This window comes from Bos indicus x Bos taurus, chromosome 18 (assembly GCF_003369695.1).
Source record: "Bos indicus x Bos taurus breed Angus x Brahman F1 hybrid chromosome 18, Bos_hybrid_MaternalHap_v2.0, whole genome shotgun sequence".
NCBI classification, from domain to species: Eukaryota; Metazoa; Chordata; class Mammalia; order Artiodactyla; family Bovidae; genus Bos; species Bos indicus x Bos taurus.
Window position 1 is genome coordinate 62157861 of NC_040093.1, and position 25274 is coordinate 62183134.

At 38.8% G+C, this 25274-nt stretch overlaps 1 protein-coding gene across 2 annotated transcripts in view; it reads right to left on the bottom strand.

Moving 5' to 3' along the window:
- CNTNAP4 (contactin associated protein like 4) overlaps nt 1-25274 on the bottom strand; it is a 285557-nt gene that overhangs the window by 105866 nt on the left and 154417 nt on the right. The window contains exons 5-8 of one of the 2 annotated variants that reach the window (XM_027513975.1): nt 5728-5931; nt 4956-5140; nt 4026-4169; nt 454-715 (exon numbers count right to left, since the gene is read on the bottom strand). In XM_027513975.1, coding sequence (XP_027369776.1) covers nt 454-715; nt 4026-4169; nt 4956-5140; nt 5728-5931 — 795 coding nt within the window. Of the gene's footprint in view, nt 1-453; nt 716-4025; nt 4170-4955; nt 5141-5727; nt 5932-25274 lie in introns of those variants that run through there. The other variant, XM_027513977.1, reaches the window with a different exon arrangement.

Here is a 25274-nt window from a genome sequence, read left to right on the forward strand (position 1 = left end):
ACTAAATAATATAGAGATAACAATCCCCAAAAGACCCCTCCCCATCTCTCAAAGGCCAGATAAGACTTATAACTGTGTTATACAAAGACTCATCTTCCATTGAAGACACCCAGCAAACTTGGGATCCATTTCAAGTCTTTCATATTTTTCTCAAAATGCATTTCCTCAGGATACATTGATTTATCTGGAGTGGGCAAGAGGGTCATGGAAGGAAATTTCTATTCCCCTACAACTATCATTTTGGTTAATAAGAACTGCTAGTGCTGAAGCCATATTTAAAAGAAAATTGGAATCCAGTTCCTCTAAGGAAGAGATAATCTTATTAACTCAAGTATTCATTTGTTAAACAAATATTAATTTGGGGGTTAAGCATAAAATTTTACAGAGAAGGGACAGAGAGATAATGAAATCTTTCAAACCCATATGCTTTGCCTGCAGGAATACACTTATTACCTGCTGTGATGTCACTGGGTAATTTTCCTGGATGGTAGAGATGCAGCTTAAGTTTTCCATCATTGAGAAAGAGGAGGAGACCCCCTGAAACCAGTTGAAGCTCCGTGAATAACAGAAGCCCAGCCTTATTCCAAGTTCGAAATTGAAAAGTGGCAGAAATCTCGTCCTCCCCGAAAGATCCTGGCAGTGCCAAGTAACTCCTGGGGCTCAGAAAAGTCACGGGCACAGACTGCGGTTGTGAACAAGAAAACGACACATTTCCCTGAGAAGAGAGCAAAAGGGAAAGCTTTAAGAATGACACACCACATTAGTAATAGAATCTGAACGATCTAATTACCCATGGTTTAAAACAACAGGGAAAACTGCTACCCACATGGATACGGAATCCTTGCCATACGTCTTAAAGGTTCTTCAAATCCAGGGATACACAGTCAGGCAAATCTCTCCCTGGGCTTTCTGGGTGAAATTGTTTTCTTCCGATTTCTCAAATTTCACAAAGGCATCTAACTCAATGCAATTGAATTCAATCAAAATTTATTTAAAATAATTCTTTATTTATGTTTTACTTGGTTTTCCCTTCCTACTTTCGCTGCCTTTGGCTTCAAAGCTACTCCATAACATAACCAATATTAATGAGCTACTGGCTCCCCTTCCATATTCTTTCATAATTTTCTGTTACTATTGACACATACAAACGTATATTAATATATCAACACACATATGTGCATATACATATTTAAGGCATGTGTTCAGTTATATGTATATTCACATATATCTAAATATATATTTGGAATACATATACCAACACACTAGACATTATTTGTTTTATAAAAATGGGAGCCATGTTTTATGTTTGCTGTACCATGATTTTATCATTAACAAATACCTTATGGAAATCCTTTTGAATTATCTGGTGAAAGCCTAATTCCTACTTTTATTGATTAGGCAATATTCTACTGTGTGAATGGTCAAATTTCCAGTCAATTGTTTTCTTATCAAGGGGTTTTTCCAGTGGCTCAGTGGTAAAGAATCTGCCTGCAAAGCAGGAAACATAGGTTTGATCCCTGGGTTGGGAAGATCCCCTGGAGGAGGGAACAGCTACCCACTCCAGTATTCTTGCCTGGAGAATTCCAGGGCAGAGGAGCCTGGTGAATTACAGTCCATCAGATTGCAGAGTTGGGACATGACTGAGCCACTGACACTTCCACTTCCACTAGTATGATGTCACTTTGTTTCAAAGTTTTGCCTCTCTCAACCAAGCACGAATAAGCTTCTCTATGTGATGGTATTTTCAGTTCTTCAGAAGACGGTTCTAAATACAGAGCTAGTATATCTACATATTTTAGTAAATATTTCCAGTTTCTTTCTTGAATTCAAAAAAAAAGTTAAATTTTCCACATTTCCAACAGTAGTACACAAAGACATACTTTTCCCCACATCCTTGGCAGCAATAGGTATTACATTTCTTTTAAATCTGCATAAGTTCAAGGACAAAACGCCCACGTGATGTATCGTTGTTATTTATCTTGCATTTACCTAATAAAGAATCTAAGTCTTTTTCATGGGTTTGTTGCTCTTTGGCCTCACTTTCATCAGAAGGGTCGGTTCATAACCTCTGCCTATTTTTCTTTCTTTTTTTTTTAGGTTTAAGATTGCATAATACAATGTACAATGTACTACTTACATTCTTATTTTGAACCATTGTGGTTTTTTTCTTATTTTTATGCTCTTGTCATCAGATTTACATGTATTATTTCTTGTCTAATGGTTTTTAAATAGATCTTCAAGATACATTAGAATTGCATGAATTTTCATTAAAATATTGTACATGAAAGATTATTTTGCTGTTAGCACTAAATACATATTTAAGGATTAAGAAAAAAATGTTAACGTCTGAACTATTTAGAAATAATTAGCATGTTCCTTAACAGGCTTCATAAATCAAGATAAATGTTTTTATTTTTCCTGAAAATAACCTTCAACAAACCTTCTAAATATAGATTTGAAAAGTCAATGAAATCACTTTATTTAAAACAAGACAAGCTGGAATTAAAGTACTGGTCTAGGTTAAACAAAAACATTTGGCTATATTGTGATTCTGTTAAAAGTGAACTAGCTTTCACTGCAGACAAATATCTTGTCCCAGTGAATGAAACATCAAAAGCTGAAGAGTGAAATATACTGACCCATAATGTAAAGGCAATTATAAGACTAGCAAACCTGGTAAAAATGGAAACATTTACCAGCTGCATTTGGACAGCTGTCTGCTAGCTACTCTGCAAGCAGCAAATCCTCTTGGCAATGAAGAGCCGGTGTTAGCTACATGAGCAGCTTCTGGAAACTCATTTTGCAATGAAACACTCACATCTATCTCTCTACAATAGTTTTATTTTCCATCTAAATCCTTTTCCTTTTTATATTAAAAAAAAAACTATTTAAAAAATCTTGCTGGATGGTGTGCTCATATAAGCACTATCAATTCACACAGAGAATTAAAAATAAAATATTTTATAAGCAATAAATAATTCTGTGATGTACTCTGGGTTTTGCTGACACAACATGAGCTTTATTATATATTTTGAATTTTGAATAATTAAAGGAATGTATTCAAATGGTTGGATGTGTCTGCTTTTCTATCAGCAAGCAGGTTAAGCTAGAAAGCACGTTCCCCAGAATCTCATTTCTTGTCTGGGTCCAGTTAAAAGTTAGCCAAAGAGGGAGCTGACGAGACACCTGAGTCAGAAGTGAAAGGCTGGCCACTTTCCCCAAAAGGCTGTCTGCGTGTGATGAAGTCCAGGGAAGGATGATGACAGAGGGGCTGGTGACTATCCCAGCGTGTCCTGCCTCTTTCACTCTGCTCCATCTCTTCTTCCAGACCGCTGACCTCCACTTTCCAGTGCCTCCAGCTGTTAAGATCCAAGTCCTAAAACAGACCCCTTGTCCCTAAACCCAGAGTGCTTCTCTGACTGCACCCTGACCAATACAGCTGTATTTAAATTCCACCACATTTCCATAGAATTAGAACATCAAACAGCCTGACCAGCACTGCTCGTGGCAGATGCAATCTTGTAAAAGCCTATTAGCTTCTTTTATTAGTTATGAATGACCATGGCAAAATACAAATTTTCCAACCGCTTCTCTAATATACGTGCATGTTATCTGATTCCAGGAAACCAGTATTCTGCTTCGGAGAGTAAGTCAGGGAGTATCTTATTAAGGAAATTACAGAGGAAAAGAAATTAGTCTCCTGGGACCAATAATATCACAACAAAATAAAATGATCAATTGTACCAAGAAAAGAACCTGCTTTACTTCATATAAAAATAAAATAATCATGACCTGTGAATTTTAAATATTTTGCATAGAATTAATCCCGTACATGCATATTGCCAAGCTGAGAACTGAGAACTCTTTTTCTAAAGAACAAGAGTAAGGTCTAAAATATCATGTCAAAAAAAAAAATAAAATAAAATAAAATATCATGTCAAGTGGGAATTCAAAATGAAGCATTTTTGTGTGGGGGGGAAAGCCACACAGTTTTCCCTTTTTTGTATACATGAAGACTCTCTTACCATAACGATCATCTGTGGGTCCTGCCGCTTGGCCAAATCAATGATATCCACTCCATCGTAAAAGAGATTTTCTAAACACCCATGAAAGTGTTTATGGGGGAATGACACTGGTTTTCCAGGTGCTGGAATCCCTCCAAAGCTGATCTTAGAAAGAAAAATGGCATCAATAATATTGTTTAGTGATTTTCTGATAATCTGCTTAAATAATTACGATTAGCAACTATAGCTGTAGTCATCACAGATAGACCAATTTTTCAGTACTCTACACTGCCATATTGTTAATTTCAAATGGAGATTTAAAAAAAAATTATGATGCAGGTTTTAAAATAAGTTTATATGCATTCAGTTTTCACTGACAATAGAGCTTGATTATTCTTACAAGTTGCTAATCAAACTTGATTTTAATATTTATTGGTTGTTGAAGAAAAATACATCTTTATTTCCATAGTGACTGGTTTTAACAATGTAACCAATTATAATGACATTTTATTTTATATACATTTCTGGCATATATTGATTTTTGTGCATTTGAATTGGGTATTGATGAATCAGTTAACCTATTCGTTGCTACATTCTTTCTCTAAATCTGCACTGTTCAGGAGTGCTTTTTGCCCCCACCACCTCCAAAATCATACAACACAGTCTATATTTACTTGTAGTAAGGAGATCTCTTCAGGGAGATTTCCTGCATACACACTGCAGGCAAAAAAAAGATGATGTTTCTTTATAAAGATAAATTAACATGCAGGGAGAAAAATGAAGCCGCAGTACTATAGGCACAAAACTCACTACCTGAGTGAGGCTACCTAGAGGAACACTTCCTCAGGACCTTGACTGACTCTGGAGGTGGGTCTTCTAGAGCACTGCCTTCCTAGACCTCACCACCTAGACTTCACGAAGTCTGCATGAATTGAAACGTAACCATCACACCTCATAATCGAGATGCAGGGAACTGAACTCGCCCTGGGCGCGGAAACGACGCCTGTGCCCGTCCACCGTGAAGTTGACCTGTGTGCCCAAGCGCTGGATGAGCACGGAGTGCCAGTGTTGGTCGTCCAGCAGGCTGCCCAGGGTGAGCCTGACCGGGGCACGAGCCGAGGGCGGCTTCGCGTCACCTTAGAGGGGAGAGAAAAGAACAGAGCCATGATTCCCAGCTGAAAAAAAGAGAAAAGCATTCTTTCATGGGGACCAGAGTCTCTCATAACAACTGCAATCTCCTTCCATGCACCCCAGCCAAAACGCTAGTCTGAATTTACCTCAACTTTGAATACAATATCCTCTCAACCTTGCTGTCATTTCTTCCACTGTTAATTCTCTTTATTAGTATTACCCATCATCACAGGTTCGTTTTCAATGAAAATTTTATCTTTGCTACAACCTTATTATTTTATAATACCTCAGTATTTTTCAGTGACCCATCCCTTCCATCAAGACGTTTGAAAATAACTAAGTGGTTCTATCAGCACTGTGTAAGAAACATCAAATGAGGGTCCTGAATAGTTCACAAATTACATGAAAGTGCAATACTGGCATATATATATATATATATATATATATATATATACACACACACACATATAAACCCTTGAATGTGGAAATAAGGTACCTTAATCACTAAAAAAGGTAAGTTATAAAAGCATAAAGTTACTAAGGTGATAGCTAAATGACCAGATTTTCAAGCACTTTATCCAAAGAGTTTTACCTGAATTAATAAGCAAAAAGAGTTTTCCTCTTCTTAATTCCAGCGTGATGTGATCTCCATTTTGTCCTTCCCGGTGGAGTAGAATCCCATCACTCTGCATGGTTTTAAATTTCAAAGAAATTACATCCTTTATCGGGCTCAAAGATTTTTGATCAAATCTGTAGAGAAGGCAACTTTTTCCATCAAGATCAACCACCTCTGATCCTAGACAAAGATATCAAAAGTCGTTCTAAGGATAAATATGCTTTTCATTAAAGTATTTAAAAACCACATCTATGAGAGGATTAAACATATACCCATACATGTATAGTTCAGCTCCAAGTCAATCATAATAATGGAAAATAAAACCACAAATGTCTAATTCCTTCTTGATACCTGGGACTGATTCCATTTCAGATTTTACCCACCTATTTACAAAATTCATGATCTAGAAATATATTTTGAAATGTATGCCTAATTTCTCTTATGTTATTAAAGACTGTTTCTTAACCCATAAAAACATCAGGGAAAAGATTATAATTAATACCGCTAAAACCACTTTGCATATTTCATGATCAACATTTTCAATGACTTTCTTAAAAGCTGGAGTTAAAGGGTTTTTTAGCTTCTGAAAAAGTAGAAATCTTTTCCTACTTTTGAAATCTCAAAATTCTTTCATACATGCCATATAAAAAAGATTCACATATAAATACATACATATACATCAGACTCATCAAATGCCACCTCAAATGTATATTAAACTGACCTTTGTGTTATATTTTTTTGTGTGTGTGGCTAAGTAATAGTATTTAAGAGCAATGCTATTTTCTATCTCCTCACGGGTGTTGTTGGAAAGATATTCACTTAATGACATTATAAGAGCTGTTCTGCCGTGTTTGTGTCATAACTGTGACATTGACAGGTTTTTTCAGCTTTCTGACAGTGTCTTATCTACTCATTGTCAAGATCACTTTTATTCAGTTCATCTGAAAAAAGATGTCATGTTATACCAGTAACATAACAGTACATCTGTCAAAATCAGTTGCACCCTGAACAGGCGACAGAAAAAAGAGCTGATAATACTCAGAAAGCCTGGCAGCATTTCCTGCATTTCACAAATCAAAGTTTTTTTTAAAAAAAGCAATTACCCTTGAGAGTGCATTTATGTAATAAATGAAGAGGTTAGGGAAGCCCAATAAAATAGGAAGCTATTTTTCAACTGGTTAGGTGACGTCTCCCAGTCAACAGAACGACATTACAGTTTACTCATCTTGTTTCATTCGACAAAATTATTACATCAACTTGTATGCTCAAATATGCATCTCATTCAGATTATCCATCATATTTAATATGAACCATTTATATTCACCACTACCCAAAATTTTTTTCAACTATTTTATGCAGCTATCTTTTGGAAATTCAGAGGTTTGATTTTTCCACATCTTGTTAATGTGCTTATAAAGAATTCATTCACCAAGTACACATGAATAAACATTGCATTCTGTAGAAAGAATAATGTTAACCGAACAATTATTCCTTGTTATATAGCTGAATGAATGTGCATGACACAAACATAACTCTGTGTCAAATACAAATAATGTGTTCTATGATTATTAGATTACAATAAATTAAGAAAAATTCCAATAAGACAGGCCTTAAATGCTGACACATTTGGAGCAATGCAGTTATCTCTGAGTTAATGCATCGCTTAAAGGCAACCATCATTATAATGATTTTATTTCAGATAAAGTCTATCTTTGGAATTAGCTACCAAGAGATATTTTTTTTCCCCAATGAGGGACTAGCCTGGGATACTTCAGCCTTCTATTTCTTTTTTCCTCTCTTCTTCACTATAGCTATTACATTATAATGGTCATATTAGCCTTTCATTGCACCAAAAGCTTTGTGCCAGGAATATGTCCATCAGCAATATGGGATAGTGAGAAACATATTAGACTACTGATGCCTAAGGCAGTGGTATACTGTTTCATCTCTTAAATGGAAGCCACTTGCCATTTTCTCTTGCTCTGACCTATTATGTTCTTAATTCGCAGGTATCACACAATGTAATTGGACCCATTCACTAAATAAACATGTATTTAGACCATCTAGTTTGAGGCCCTGTGATGGATGCTGCAATAAAAAGATGGACCAACACCAATATGGTCCTTGTCCTCAAGGAACTTATATTCAGTGAAGACAGACAAGTGGCATGTAAAAGAGTAAATTCATAAACCATTACAGACTGTCAGAGGCATTCTGATCAAGATTAAAAGAAGCCTGGGGTCACTTTAGTTAAGGTAGTTGGGGAAGCTCAGTTCTGAGGCTAAAGCAGAGGGTAATCAATAATCTTCTTACTCTTGCCAGACTTCAACTCCTAAACTTGTCCCCATAAAATAGAATTAGTTCTATTATGTTTAATTTTAAGATGGCTAGACATTCTCCCAACACAGTCTTTCCTCCACTGTCCTGAAAGGAAGCTCTGAGGTTGCTGAGAAACCCCAGGGGCAGTCAGTAACTCAGCTCTCAGAAGGAGAACTTGAAGGGAGGTGGCTGCCCTTAAAAAGGGGGCCTGAAAAGCAGGAGGTAGCGAAGTAGAGGGTTCAACAAACTCATTACAGTCACATCACAGATCTCACATCCATGTGAACAATATCCTTCAGGAAAAAAAAAATCTAAAAACAATTCAGAGTGTGAGTACAATGTCAGTACAGGGAAACTTCACATCACATCCATGCAATATATATATATGAGGATTCTCATAAAACAAGAAATTCAGGATGGTTCCAAACAGTATTACTTTAGATAGAAAGCTCATTTATAAAAGCTATTTACAGAATTTATCTGACATATTAAAAGCATATGATTTTAAATAATACTCATAAAATGCTGTGCTATGATTAAAGACAGTTAATGATATAAAAATCTGGGACTAGCTGAAAAAAAATAATCTTTTGAGAGACAGAGGGAGAAAGAGGGAGAATCTAAATTTTCTCCAAGGATGCTGATGGAAGAGAGATGTCTCTTTGGAAAGCGATGTTACCACTACCAAGAAAACTGGAAAAACTGGAAAATAAATCAAAGGAATAACTTCATGTCCTCTCAATGTCATGCTGGAGCTTTTTAAAAGAGTCCTGTCTAAGGATTACTTAATTTTACGTGAATTCACAAATGTCTAGTTTTACTATTTATTACTGATTAGGGCCAGACTCTAAGTTACACATTAATTTATAGTTTTTTTTTCCCCCAGTAGAGATGTAAATAACTTCGATTCTGGCAGAAAATATATCCCCAAATATTTTGGTTTTATTGCCCTGTTGGGCATTTTAACCATTCGTGTAGTTAACCTAGTGACAGTAATCCAACGTTCTTAGGTTCCTATATACACTCAGTCTCTCGAATTTTCTTTGGATGCCTTCTCTAATAAATCAAATGCACCTTTGATATACCTTTATGCTCTACTTGGATCAATACAGAACTACCATCTGACCCAGAAACCCCATCCCTGGGTATATATCCAGAGAAAGCCATAATTCAAAACAATACACGCGCCCCAATTGCAGCACTGCTCACAACAGCCAGGACATGGAAGCAACCTAAATGACCGTCACCAGAGGAGAGGATAGAGAAGACTCGGCACACATGTGATGGAGTATCACTCAGCCATAGAAAGAGAATTCAATAATGCCATCTGCAGCAACGTGGATAGACCTAGAGATTATCATACTAAGTGAAGTAAGTCAGAAATAGAAAGACAAATATCATATGATATCCCCTATATGTGAAATCTAATAAAAATGATACAAATCAATTTATTTACAAAATAGAAATAGATCTCAAAATAAAATCATTACCAAAGGAAAAAACGAGGGGACGTGATAAATTAGGTTGGGATTAATATATACACATTACTGTATATAAAACAGATAACTCATAAGGACCTACTGTATAGCACAGGAAGTTTACTTAATATTCCATAATAATCTAAATGGGAAAGAATGTGAAATATATATGCATATACATGTATAACTGATTCCCTTTTCTGTACACCTGAAACTAACACAGCATGGTAAATCAGCTATACTACAATAAATTTTCTTTTAAAAAAGAGCACTGGCAATGCAAACACATTCTCACAAAATAAAAAGTCCAGATGATTTATAACAGTATTTCTTCATGTTGAAACTGACAGGTGTATGGACCATTAATAAAATTAATCCAACTCAATGCTTATTTGTTTTAATGAAAACACTAAATTAATATCTAAAATAATATTAACATTTAAATTTACATTTAATAACACATTCCAATCTTTTGTCAAACATTTTTTTGGAGAAAAGAAGCTTTTGTACACAATGGAATATATAAATAGGAAAAGCAGAGGTATTAGAAAATGGATTACAGGAACAACTGAAAGTTGGCGGTTAACAACACTTGTAACAGTAAATGGTCTACTGTCCAAAGATGTAGGAAGAGACATGCTACTTGATTGTAAGAGAGAACTGCTTCTCTAATTGCAAATTTGTTCATCGGTATATTAATTAACTAAAGTTATGTTTTTAAATGGGTTTTTACTTCATTGCTTTATTGCACTGACCTCTAACAGAATATTGAATAGAAATGATAATAGTAAGCATCTTGTCTCACTCCTGATCTCAGGGGACAATCTGAAATAATCCACCATTAAGTAGGATACTTGCTATAAATTCTTTGTAGATAGCTTCTAACAGATTAAAGTAGCTACTTTTGTTTCCTTGTTGGTAAAGAGTTCTCATCATGAATTAGGTACTGGATTTCATCAAATACTTACTCTATATCAATTCAGATGACATGATTTTTATTCTTTATTCTGTTGACATGGTGAATCATATTACTCAATTGTGTGTGACTCTGTGTGTGTGTGTGTGTGTGTGTGTGCTGAGTCATGTCCAACTCTTTGTGAACTCATGCACTGCAGCCTGCCAGACTCCTCTGTCCATGGAATTTTCCAGGCAAGAAAACTGGAGTGGGTTGCCATTTCTTACTCCAGGGGGTCTTCTCCACCCAAGGATCCAACCCATGTCTCTTGCATCTCCAGCACTGGTAGAATTCTTTACCAACTGTACCACCTGGGAACACCAAATGTTAAATCTGTATTCCTGAATTAAACGTGCATGATATGCTAGCCTTATGCATCGCTGGATTTGATTTGCTAATATTTCACATAAATGTTTTTACTTCTGTTTCCAAAAGAGACTGATCTATAACTGAGGTTATATTTTAATGATTATATTATCATCAATATTAATAATGTGACTCTATTTTATGCTGGCTCACCATGGGGAGGGCATGAACTCTAATTTTCTATAAATAAATTTCAAATTGTTCTGACATGTTCACCTCCTGTTGGTCTGTGCCCTTTCAGCCATTTTTCATAAGTACATTATACTTAGCCTGGTAGTTAAGACAGCTAGTCAGTGTGGGTTTCAGTCTGCACTCTACCTTAGGCAAGTGTATGAGTTTTCTATCATTGCTGGAACACACTTTGTTCCATAAAAAGAAAACACAAATTTGTTATCTAACAGCTTTGGAATTCAGAAGTCATTACTTTGCCAACAGAAGTCCATCTAGTCAAGGCTATGGTTTTTCCACTGGTCATGTATGGATGTGAGAGTTGGACTGTGAAGAAAGCTGAGTGCCGAAGAATTGATGCTTTTGAACTGTGGTGTTGGAGAAGACTCTTGAGAGTCCCTTGGACTGCAAGGAGATCCAACCAGTCCATCTTAAAGGAGATCAGTCCTGGGTGTTCTTTGGAAGGACTGATGCTGAAGCTGAAACTCCAGTACTTTGGCCACCTCATGCGAAGAGTTGACTCATTGGAAAAGACTCTGATGCTGGGAGGGATTGGGGGCAGGAGGAAAAGGGGACGACAGAGGATGAGATGGCTGGATGGCATCACCGACTCGATGGACATGAGTCTGAGTGAACTCCGGGGAGTTGGTGATGCACAGAGAGGCCTGGCATGCTGTGATTCATGGGGTCACAACTGAACTGAACTGAATCGAACTGAAAATCAGGGTTGGCAGGGACTGCTTTCCCTCTGATGTCTCTAGAAGACAGTCACTTTGCTTGCCTTTTCCAGCTTTTAGGAACCCTTTCATTCCTTGACTTATGGCCCCTTCCTTCATGTACAGAACCAGCATCAGAGCAACTTCAAATTTCTCTTTCTCATCATCGCTCATGTTTGCATTCACAGTCACATCTCCTTTTCTAACTGATCCTGTCACCTCTGTTTTACAAGGACTCCTGTGATTACATTGGGTCCACCTGGATAATTCAGGATAATCTCCCCAACTCAAGACCCTTAACTTAATCACAACTATAAAGTACCTTTGTCATGTATGGTAACATGTTTACGATTGTAGGGCATTATTCCATCACAGCAAGTTACTATCTCTCTTTGGCCCTATTCCTTCAACTGTAATGTTGGAATAATAAGAGTATATTCTTTTTTGAAGCTGAAATATAGGTGACTTACATATTTTGTTAATAATAGAATATTCTTCATAGGACTGTTGTATGAATGCATTACTATATAATTTTGGAAGTTGTTGGCATATAATTAGGCTTCAATAAATGTGAACAATTACTAACGCTAATGCTATTATTTATTATTAGAATACTGGGCGGGGAAAGAGATATGCCAACAATAGTTTAATAAATACATTTCGTGTGTTTATTTTTTTTTAAGTGGACTCTTTAAAAAATAATGAATTTCTGAAGTACCCAAGAAATGCTCAATTTCCAATGTCATTGCTGGGTTATGCAGCAAGAATGAGCTTGAGCCATCTGCGGGTTCTGTGGCTTTTTCTCTGTCTGTCAGCAAATGCCTGAGCTGACTCACCACGGCAATTGTCAGTGACCTGAACCCTCCTCAGTGAATACCTCCATCTCAATTCTTCTCAGAGCAGGAATCAAGGAAAGAAGAGACTCACAAAGATTGCAAGCCCTGCTCTCGTATCAATTCTCCCTGTGACCCTGGGAAAGAGGTATGGCCTGCTTGATTTGCGTGGTTCAGAAATACAACTTCCCACTGAATACAAAGTTTCCTCAGAGAAAATATTTAAATTTCTTTCAGGGAGTTGTGTCAGAAGTGGAATTGCTGAAACGTATTCTGTGCTCCTTCTGCAGCTCATGTTTACGGAGACCTTTCTACGAACACAGTGGAAGGCACAGTGATGCATAAAACCAAGCACAGTTCCCCCAGAGCTTACAGTCTAACGGGGAGGACACCCGTCCCTGAGTGGTGATTGTTCAGGCTTCACTTCTGCAGTAGAGCTGGGTCCCAAATGATTTCTCACATGTGAAGGGGGAGCCGAACCTCAGCCTCAGAGAAGGAGGCTAACTAAATGGCAGAAATGCTTCACCTCCGTGAGCAGCAAACTGGTTTCCTCCCTCTGCATATTTTACACGCAGGCACACTCCTCACGGTGATATCCCCCACCTGACCCAGTCCCCTTTCCTCACCCTTGCACCCTGCCCCTGCTCTAGAAGCTGGAGGCTTCTCCAATTGTTAGGGGTTGCCACTTGCAAAAGCAATGTTTTCCCCACCTTATCAGAAAAAAACACATCCAAGGGCTTGATTTCTCAAAGGCGTGCCATGGTCCCCCACGTTAGAGTCAGCTAAGGAGAACCTCTTGTGGCCTCCACAAATACTCAACAAACATCCCGAGCTCTGCCTGACGTCCACTAATTCATTAATAGAACCTCTGAAAGACAACCCTGACAGACAGGTTCCTGAGTGAGCCTGAGGCCGAAAGCATGAGGGTTATCTGACAAGAAGAGCAAGTAGTTTATAGAAACCTGTTCTCTGAAAGTGAACAACCTCATTGCATATGGAATTGTACCGTGGAAATCAAAATTGTTTTGTTTATTAATATCATAGGCGGTACTTGCAGAAAGTTGTGGAGGTGGTAGCGACTTGTCCCTGAAAGACGTTTCAGGGAGCAACAGATTCTGTGAGTTAAACCATATTATTATTGAATCATATTATTATTGATGAGATCAGCTGACTAAGAAACTTAAATCAGAAAAAATGAAATAGGAAATGCATGAACTGGAAAACAAGTCATTAAAAATAGGAAATTGACTTTATTGATGGTCCTGGAAGAATTCTTGAAAAAGACAAGACAGTCTTCTAATAATTGTTAGGGAATCACCCAAAAAACACAAATAGAAAAAGAGAGTTACTGCTGGTGGAAACAGAGACGGACCAAACTCTTCTTGGCGAAATTGAATTCAGCCCTAAACACTGAATACTGCCTCTCTATTTAAAAATTACTACCTATGAATCACTAAACAGAGGTCCAGTTTCTCTTTATAAATAAAACACATTAATCAGACTGAGTCACCGTTAAACTATTATATAGTGAAATGTTAAAGCTACAGCATGACGTAGAGGCACTTGCGTCTGCACTACAGAACTAGGCTTTAAAGAGATGTAGAGGACAGACGAAGCACTCTAGAAATCAACAGGAAATGAGCTGTTCTATTTTTGCATGGTAGCATAAAAGAACACAGAATGATTTAAGGGACTCGGGTTTAAAACAACTAAAAGTAATACAACAAAAAGGAAGAAGGCAGACAGGGAAAAGGTGACTTGACTATCATGGTTTTAAATAATTAAGGTCTGTGATAACACTCCAGGGGGTCATGGGAGCAAACGTCATCATGGCCATTTATATGTCAATCTAAATTAACATTTTGAATAGACTTGAAATAGATAACATCTACTTCATCAAGGACACTGGAGTGTGTCATGGGAGGATGTAAGCTGGATTTCTGTTTCTAATATTTTAATTTTTGTGATCTCACAGATTCTCAGTTTCCCCATTTGGAACATGTGAAGAATAATTCCAACCTTTCATGCTACACCAAAGAAGATCTTGGCATCCAGTGGAAACATCAAAATGCCTTGACATTTATTACTGAGTATGCTATTTAGTGGCTCAGTGGTAAAGAAGGCACCTGCCTATGCAGGAGATGCAGGAGACACGGGCTCAGTCCCTGGGTCAGAAAGACCCTCTGGAGGAGGAAATGGTAACCCACTCCAGTATTCTTGCCTGGAAAATTCCATGGACAGAGGAACCTGGCAGACTACTATCCACAGGGTCACAAAGAGTCAGATGTGACTGAGCACACAGGCATGCTATTATTATCATCTTAATAACAACTTTGGAAACGTCATATGTTCATCTCAGAGATTTTTCCCTTTTCATCAACTGCCACGGCTTGAATATAATAAACTTGGATATTTACATATTCATTCACTTTTTTGGTTTATATCATAGCGAATCAGACATTTTTCTTAATGCATCTACTTAACAAATAATTGCTGAACATGTACTGTGCTAAGTTCTATAGCAGAAGCCTGTGTAACAGTGAACATTCAGGCTTCTGGCCTCACGGATCCTCAAACCATAAGGAAAAGAAAGACATCATGAGACTCATCCCCATGTGAACAGATGCTTTTACAAATGGTAAGTGGAACTTGAAGGAAAAGGACAGGGTTATATGAGAGTTTTGAGTAGAAAGATTCAAATTAGGTTGCTGATTAGGGATGACATCTCTGAGGAAGTGATATTTAAGATGAATAGATGACCGCTATGAGAAGGTCCAGGGTCAGGAGGATGTGGGGAGGGGAGGAGTGGGTAGGAAGGGCTGGGAAGGCGGGGAGTCTGGCGAGAGATGGATGGCGTGGAAGGAACTACAGGGAAAATTCAGCTCCACAGGGAGCTGAATTACTGGCAGATCACCTTGACTCTGTGAAAGCTTGCTTCCAGATTTTTCTGGGACAGGTCTATTTTGGATTTGTCTTTAGTCCCAGGACATAACAGTTGGCCATCGGTTACGGTGTTTATTCCTAAAGCAATGCTTTTCTGGGTTTTCAGTTAGAAGCCCAAAGTGCTTAGCAAGTCTAAGATGGCAGGACTTGAATCCAAAGGTGCCCTTCCCAGAACTAGGCAGGTGCTGAATGAAGTCCCCAGGATTTTCGTCTCCTGGCTCCTGCTTTTGCCCGGTGCATCGTGGGCACGTGCAAGTCAGGGATCAGGCAAGGCTTTAAGGGGACTGTGGACGCAGAAGTCAGGGCTCCCCTTCTGACACCTTGCTTTTCGGTATTCCACCCTAAAGTTCTAACCACTCTGGCAACTTTGAACTTTGTCCTCTGTCTCCTAGCAAAATTTGGCTCCCTTCTTCTTGAGTATAATGATGTTCTTAGGAGGAAGTCAGTTACACGTGGATCTCCTGGAATTTGTTTTCCATCTTTCAAAAATCAAGTCCTTTTCAAGTTTCTGCCTGTTTTGAGTTGAACTTCAAAGCCCTGAAGCAGCTTTTAAAATATATATTTTATCCAGCAACAATAATTGTTGTGGGCAGCAAGATAGTCCAATAAAAGCTCTCTCTTATGACTGGTACCTAAAAGGAAATCTCTCTCTTTTTGTGAACACATGCATGCTATTATTATCATTTTAATAACAACACTTTGTAAATGTTATATGTTCATCTCAGAGATATTTCCCTTTTCATCAACTGCTACTGCTTGAGTATAATAAATTTGGATATTATAATATATGGTGGATTGTATTATATTGTGGATATATTATAATGTGAATGTTATATAATTATTAACTTGGTCCATTAACTTATTTAGGATTGCAAAATGGGCATATACTGATTCTACTATTTCTTCTTTATTTATATAAATATAACTTAAAACAGAAAGCCCTTCTAATCTTCTATGTGATCGCCTTGAGGTACAGATTACATAGGAAAACCAGGATAAATGCTTGATGTTTTCTCCACATTTATTAGTTTTCAAAATAATGAGTCAATTCCTTAATAGCTCTCCTAGGTGACCAATGAGAGTTTTCTCTTTTTAGAATTATCATGAATCCATTCTTTTAAATATAGTTAATATGTTTCAGAACTGCAGTTACCAACTTTACAGATGCTAAAATATTTGCATCTTTGATCAGTGAGAGCCTCTTCAGTTGGCTCTGTGTGCTTTTGACATAATCCTGATGGGTTTTCACAGTGTCCTTATTTCCTCGAATTTTAATAGCTAACCTTATTTTAATTTACTATAACTTCACCTATCATCAAATTAAAATCTTAAGACTATAAACTCTGCAAAGAATTAGAATTTATCTACTTTGATTTTAGGCCAATAAGAATCTATCCTCTTTTTAAACTCTGACATAAAATAGGATCCCTTAGCTGCAGTATTAGCTGATAAACAATCTGAGAGCAGGGATTGTATTTAATGCATCTTGTCAAGATTTCAGCAGTTAACACGTTGTTAGCATTAGGTGCTCAGTCATATCTAACACTTTGCGACCCCATGGGCTGTAACCCACCAGGCTCTTCTGTCTATGGAATTCCCCAGGCAAGGATACTGGAGTGGGTAGCCATTCCCTTTTCCAGGGCATCTGTTGGAGTTGCTTAATAATTAGATATTGGATTCAATCACAACTATACTTTAGGTAAATATAACACATTTCCTGCTTTTCCTTTCCCCGCTAACCCAACAAGTGGTGTGAGAGAGCTGCACCCTGAGTAGACAGAGTCGATTACCTAGTTTTCTCTCAGAGTTTTTCACCCACATAAACACTTGCACTTCTCATGCCACTTTATTACGTTTCCTGTTAATATATTTTCTAAGCAGAAATCTACAGATGTGAGTAGTTCTAACTCACATCTGTAGTTCTGAAAGTTCTAACTTTCAGTATCTTTTACATTACAAAATGCACACTCTTATTTTTTTAAGTTAATGTGTTTTGCACTATCTGACTTATTTCCATCTATTAAATAGAATCCATACTTTTCTCTTACATGGTCTGCCGTTAAGCACATAAGCATACAAGACTGACACTTCTGTACATTTCTTCTCTGCCAGGCCTCTCACTCACTCCTTGCCCAGGGCCCTATGCCTGATCTCTAACAGGCTGGGTGTGCCACCTGGATGATGGGGACAGCCTTCCTGAGGTTCCCCAGACCTGCTGCAATTCATTCATTCATCTATCCAGAAGACTATCTAGTTTCAACATCATAGAATGTGCCTGATGTGACTGGGGGCAGAACATACCTTCTGACCTAAACAGGAAGTACTAGAGAAACTGTCAGAAAGTGTGATTTCCACACTGAGAAAAGACCACAAGTTAAAGAATTATCTAGGTAGGGGAATAAAGGCTGGATGTGTGTGATGGCCTTATGTATCATTTAAAGATCCTAAGACTAGAAAAATCATGAAACCACAGCAGTTCAAAGACACTAATTATTTTCGCTATGGCTGGGCAGTTGGATGTTCTTCTGCTGAGGACGAGTAAGTAGAGACCACGGATTACAAAATGAGAGTGTTCCCATAAGAACTAGAGAAAAAAACCAAGAATTTACTCTCAGGGCAACTGCTTCAGCAGTTTACCCACAATTAAACATTATCTCCTGCGGCTTAATTGCCATTCCGAAGGACTCCTCAGACGCACTCGCTTGAACCCGGTTATTTTCTTTTCTTGCCTTTTGTTTACCATTGTTTATTCTTTGGGACACACTGCATAGAGCAGTATTTCTTCACCATCAAACACTGTCTTTTTCTTTCTTCCACAAGTTATTTCCTTCCCAAAACCTCTTGTCCAGATCTATAAACATGTTTGCAGTGGCTACGGCCAAGACATCTGAAATTTATACTTTCCCTTTGAACCCATAAAATCTAGCTTCTGCTTCTCTCATTACTCAGGAAACAACTTCAGGTTTACCGACATAAAAGGAGAACATGCTCTTTGATATGGATTTTCCATTCACTTGGTGCTCCTTCATAACAAGTTACTGCTCTAACTCATTGGGAGAGAGGGTAATAAAACCATGTGTGGGTCTCACAACAGCCACTTTCCCAGCAATATTCACAGGGACAGCTTGCATGTATAACTCTAGCCAACACACATTAGGCACAATGGGGAGGGGGTGAGGTTAAATTTTGGCAAAAAATGCACACTACCTGAAAAACAGTATGAAAGACCTGTTTTAATTATGAGAGAAAAGCATTTCTGTCTTTCAAAGACATGAGCAGTTGTACAAACATAGCTTTAAACTTTATACTTTTATTATCGACAGTAAGTAGAAAGATTATGACTTAATAACTAATGATATTGTATAGGTTTCAATTCTGTATCCCCAACCCAGAAGCTATGGAGTTCCTATCTTCCGTATTTTTGTCGCTCAAACTCACTGAGTCAATCAGATCAGATCAGTCGCTCAGTCGTGTCCGACTCTTTGCAACCCCATGAATCACAGCACACCAGGCCTCCCTGTCCATCACCAACTCCCGGAGTTCACTCAGACTCACGTCCATCGAGTCAGTGATGCCATCCAGCCATCTCATCCTCTGTCGTCCCCTTCTCCTCCTGCCCCCAATCCCGCCCAGCATCAGAGTCTTTTCCAGTGAGTCAACACTTCTCATGAGGTGGCCCAAGTACTGCAGTTTCAGCTTTAGCATCATTCCTTCCAAAGAAATCCCAGGGCTGATCTCCTTCAGAATGGACTGGTTGGATCTCCTTGCAGTCCAAGGGACTCTCAAGAGTCTTCTCCAACACCACAGTTCAAAAGCATCAATTCTTCGGTGCTCAGCTTTCTTCACAGTCCAACTGTCACATCCATACATGACCACAGGAAAAACCATAGCCTTGACTAGACGAACCTTTGTGGGCAAAGTAATGTCTCTGCTTTTGAATATGCTATCTAGGTCGGTCATAACTTTCCTTTCAAGAAGGAAGCGTCTTTTAATTTCATGGCTGCAGTCACCATCTGCAGTGATTTTGGAGCCCAGAAATATAAAGTCTGACACTGTTTCTATTTCCCATCTATTTCCCATGAAGTGATGGGACCGGATGCCATGATCTTTGTTTTCTGAATGTTGAGCTTTAAGCCAACTTTTTCACTCTCCACTTTCACTTTCATCAAGAGGCTTTTTAGTTCCTCTTCACTTTCTGCCATAAGGGTGGTGTCATCTGTGTATCTGAGGTTATTGATATTTCTCCTGGCAATCTTGATTCCATCTTGTGCTTCTTCCAGCCCAGCATTTCTCATGATGTACTCTGCATATAAGTTAAATAAACAGGGTGACAAAAACGGCCTTGACTTACTCCTTTTCCTATTTGGAACCAGTCTGTTGTTCCATGTCCAGTTCTAACTGTTGCTTCAATAGTGGAATTAATTCTTTCTCCTGCTCCCTTCCAGAACTTATTTGTTCTCCAGTGCCTCCTCCCAGTAAATGGTATCACCTTCCAGACAGTCGCTCAAATTTGATGATAACTCAGTGGCTACTCACATAAAATCACCGAATTCTCTTGATGCGATAGTGAAAGAGAAAGTGTTGTCACTCGGTCCTATCCAACTCCATAGGCTGTAGTCGACCAGGATCCTCTGTCCATGGAATTCTCCAGGCAAGAATTTGGAGTGGAGTTTCCATTCCCTTCTCCAGGGGATCTTCCCAACTCAGGGATTGAACCTGGGTCTCCTGCATTGCAGGCAGACTCACCAGGGCCTCCCTGGTGGCTTAGATGGTAAAGATTCAACAGTAGTCTCATCATATTGTGAATTTGATTCAATTCAGGAGAACTCTCTTTCCATATTGCTGGTCCTCTAGTCTGAGACTCCAGCTGTCACTTGCACAAAGGAATTCAAGAAACCTTCCAACTGAGCTGCTGCCTTTAATCTGTACCCCTCATATAGCCCTCCACCCTGCACCCATATTTCAGTCTGAATCACAATTCTCAAATGCAAACTGATCCTCCAAGCGTATAGACTGATCCTCATTCCCAGGCTTGACTGACCACACCCTTTCTCCTATTTAGACCATTTTCACAGCCTCCCATGCAAAAATATCTGCACCTTAGTTTCAAAACCTACTGCCATAAACTTTCTCATACTAACCTTAGTCTATCAATCACTTCATTCCTAACACCTTATACTAATGGTACCATATTTTGCTTTGGGTTTGTGTCATTTTCATGACATCACACTTTCTCATCTTTAAGGAAGTGTATATTAATTTAAATTCCTCCCTACACCCTACTGCACTAAAAAAAGTAGATTTCTTTTTTTGCCAGTGTTAATAGATATTTAAAGGATGAACACAAGTTTGATTCATCAAGAGTACTAGTTTTGGAAGGTGACGGATCTGATTTCAGATCCTAGATCTAACACAGGCTGTGCAATTCCAAAGTCCTTAATTTCTGTGAGTCCACTTTTCCCCATGTCAGGAGACTTTTGAAGCACTGTAGTACACAATATTCTTGAGTGAGTTGCTCAGGTAATCACACTCCCCCCCAAAGTCATGGTAACATGGTGCAGGCAATGGGAACACATGAGCCGGCAGGCAGATGCAATGCTCCAGGCCTTCTGCAAGCCCCCAGGAGGCCCACTTCACTGCCAACATGGACAGGTGTCCAGAGTCTGTGCTCGGGGAGAGACCCTACCCTGCTCATACTGCACCCTTAACACTTTTCCTTTATTTTTTTTTTTTTTCTTTTCGTTGTAACGATTGCAGAAAAATGGGCTTGCATATCTGGGGAAAATCCAGTCTGATCTGGGCTACTCAGAGACTTGAAGACAAAATCCTAAGCTGGATTCTTCTGCTGACCTATAGCTTGTCCTATTGAGGGCAGGGAACACTAGTGATCACAGATATTTCTGTGCCAGGCAACCCAGAGCAAGTCACAGGGGTCATTTAGCAGACCATACAATGGTAGTATACAAGTACTGACTTCACTGTGTCATTAAGATTATAAAAAATAGCATCTGACTCATATTAACTCTCCAGTGGTCAACACCAAAATCAGATTGATTATATTCTTTGCAGCCAAAGATGGAGAGGCTCTATACAGTCAGCAAAAAAAAAAGACCGGGAGCTGAGTGTGGCTCAGATCATGAACTCCTTATTGCCAAATTCAGACTGAAATTGAAGAAAGTAGGGAAAACCACTAGACCATTCAGGTACAACCTAAATCAAATCCCTTAGTGAAAAATAGATTTAAGGGACTAGATCTGATGGACAAGAGTCCCTGATGAACTATGGATGGAGCTTTGTGACACTGTAAAGGAGACAGGGATCAAAACCATCTCCAAGAAAAAGAAATGCAAAAAAGCAAAATGGCTGTCTGAGGAGGCCTTACAAATAGCTGTGAAAAGAAGGGAAGTGAAAAGCGAAGGAGAAAAGGAAAGATATACCCATTTGAATGCAGAGTTCCAAAGAATAGCAAGGAGAGATAAGAAAGCCTTCCTCAGAGATCAATGCAAAGAAATAGAGGAAAAGAATAGAATGGGAAAGACTAGAGATCTCTTCAAGAAAATCAGAGATACCAAAGGAACATTCCATGCAAAGATGGGCTCAATAAAGGACAGAAATGGTATGGACCTAACAGAAGCTGAAGATATTAAGAATTTGTGGCAAGAATACAAATTCTGTATTTGTGGCAAGAAATTCTGTATTTGTGGCAAGAATACACAGAAGAACTGTTCAAAAAAGATCTTCATGACCCAGATAATCACGATGGTGTGATCACTCACCTAGAGCCAGACATCCTGGAATGTGAAGTCAAGTGGGCCTTAGAAAGCATCACTATGAACAAAGCTAGTGGAGGTGATGGAATTCCAGTTGAGCTATTTCAAATCCTAAAAGATGATGCTGTGAAAGTGCTGCACTCAATGTGCCAGTGAATTTGGAAAACTCAGCAGTGGCCACAGGACTGGAAAAGGTTAGTTTTCATTCCAATCCCAAAGAAAGATAATAACAAAGAATGCTCAAACTACCGCACAATTGCACTCATCTCACACGCTAGTAAAGTGATGCTTAAAATTCTCCAAGCCAGGCTTCAGCAATATGTGAATCATGAACTTACAGACGTTCAAGCTGGTTTTAGAAAAGGCAGAGGACCCAAAGATCAAATTCCCAACATCCGCTGGATCATCGAAAAAGGAGAGAGTTCCAGAAAAACATCTATTTCTGCTTTATTGACTATGCCAAAGCCTTTGACTGTGTGGATCACAATAAAATGTGGAAAATTCTTCAAGAGATGGGAATACCAGACCACCTGACCTGCCTCTTGAGAAACCTGTATGCAGGTCAGGAAGCAACAGTTAGAACTGGACATGGAACAACAGACTGTTTCCAAATAGGAAAAGGAGTATGTCACGGCTTTATATTGTCACCCTGCTCATTTAACTTGTATGCAGAGTACATCATGAGAAACACTGGGCTAGAGGAAGCACAAGCTGGAATCAAGATTGCCAGGAGAAATATCAATAACCTCAGATATGCAGATGACACCACCCTTATGGCAGTGAAGAAGCACTAAAGAGCCTCTTGATGAAAGTGAAAGAGGAGAGTGAAAAAGTTGGCTTAAAGCTCAACATTCAGAAAACTAAGATCATGGCATCAGTCCCATCATTTCATGGCAAATAGATGGGGAAACCATGGAAACAGTGGCTGACTTTATGTTTGGGGGCTGAAAAATCACTGCAGATGGTGACTGCAGCCATGAAATTAAAAGACGCTTACTCCTTGGAAGGAAAGTTATGGCCAATCTAGACAGCATATTAAAAAGGAGAGACATTACTTTGCCAACAAAGGTCCGTCTAGTCAAGGCTATGGTTTTTCCCGTGGTCATGTATGGATGTGAGTTGGACTATAAAGAAAGCTGAGCACCAAAGAATTGATGCTTTTGAACTGTGGTGTTGGAGAAGACTCTTGAGAGTCCCTTGGACTGCAAGGAGATCTAACCAGTCCATTCTAAAGGAGATCAGTCCTGGGTGTTCATTGGAAGGACTGATATTGAAGCTGAAACTCCAATACTTTGGCCACCTGATGCAAAGAGCTGACTCATTTGAAAAGACCCTGATGCTGGGAAAGATTGAGGGCAGAAAGAGAAGGGGACGACAGAGGATGAGATGGTTGGATGGCATCACCGACTCAATGGACATGGGTTTGAGTGGACTCTGGGAGTTGGTGATGGACAGGGAGGCCTGGTATGCTGTGGTTCACGGGGTCGCAAAGAGTCAGACATGACTGAGCGACTGAACTGAACTGAACTGAATGATAAATAGTATAATGTTTTAGTAAACTAATATTCTGCAAGGCTAATGCTATGCATACATGAGAATAAGTGTTGACTATGGTGTAATTGAGGAATTAAAGTCAACTTGATCAAATACATTCCCATAATGCATTCACACCCAACCTTGTTGAGGTTATTTTTTGGTCATCTATGAAAGTATTTTTCCATTAAGTTTATTTTTTTGTCTTTTATACAAAATTATCCAACAGAAGGGGACAACAGAGGATGAGATGGTTGGATGGCATCACCGACTCAATGGACACGAGTTTGAGCAAACTCTGGAAGACGGTGAAGGACAGGCAAGCCTGTCATGCTGCAGGCCACGGGGTCTCAAAAGTAGGACATGACTTGGCAACTGAACAGCAACAACAATATCATTTTACCATGTGTCTTTATGTTTGAGTTTAAAATACTTCCTCTCAGTATTGATCCTTCAATCGTGGGTCCATGAAAAAAGGAGGCTGACTAAATGCACAGCTGATGTACTTTCCTCCAAGAGACAGCAAATGAAGTCACAGTGAAAACACTGTTCCATGGGGCTGCAGATCAATACAAGGGTGGGAAGTGGGAGGAAGATGAGTTATCATCCAGCACAAAGCAGCAGAGAACTCAAAGGAACTTGCCGCTACTTCTCAGAGACTCAAAGACCCTCCTTTCCCAGCAGCCACTTCATAGGGACATTACAAAGGAGACTAGCATCAGTAGCCTTGTTAAACTAATGTTGAGTTTACATATGAGATTCAAAATATGAAGTGTGTGCTGCTGGGAAAACTGCTTAATATTTCTAAGACTTCTTTGGATGGGTGATTTTTAGGATTAAATTAGAATATCTATAAAAACTGTTATCTGACGCAGAGTAAGTGCTCAATAACTGTTTGCTATTATTATACAGTGATAAATATTTTGCAAAGTGGATGCTCTGAACCAGTAGAAAATGTAACTATAAATATGAATCGTTTTGGAGTTTGCTTTGCTGATTGTCCATTGTATGGCATGTAAAACTCCACAATCCTAAGACAAATAAGACTGTCCAGATTCTGTGTTCCAGAATCACAATCTGGGGTGGGATTTTTTTTTTCTTTAAGGATAATTTTATTCAAGTGAGATCATTGTAAAGGGAGGCGCTAACACATACCAGGAGCAGCTGAGCTGAACTGCAGAAGCCAAGAAAGCTACCAGGAAGTCAGGCAGATGGTGAGAAGTTAAGCTGCCCATGGCTCGTCTTGGATTTAACAGCTGGAGGAGGCAGAGCATGAGCTGGGGTTCTGGAGTCTGGCAGATGAGGCTGCAAATCCTGTCATTTCCTATCTGGGGGACTGGAGCAAGTCACAGCCTCAAGAGTCGAATCTCTAAGCTTTAGCTTCCTCATTTGCAAAGCAGGGGAATGGAAGAGTTACCTAATAATGTTTATCTGGACTTGGT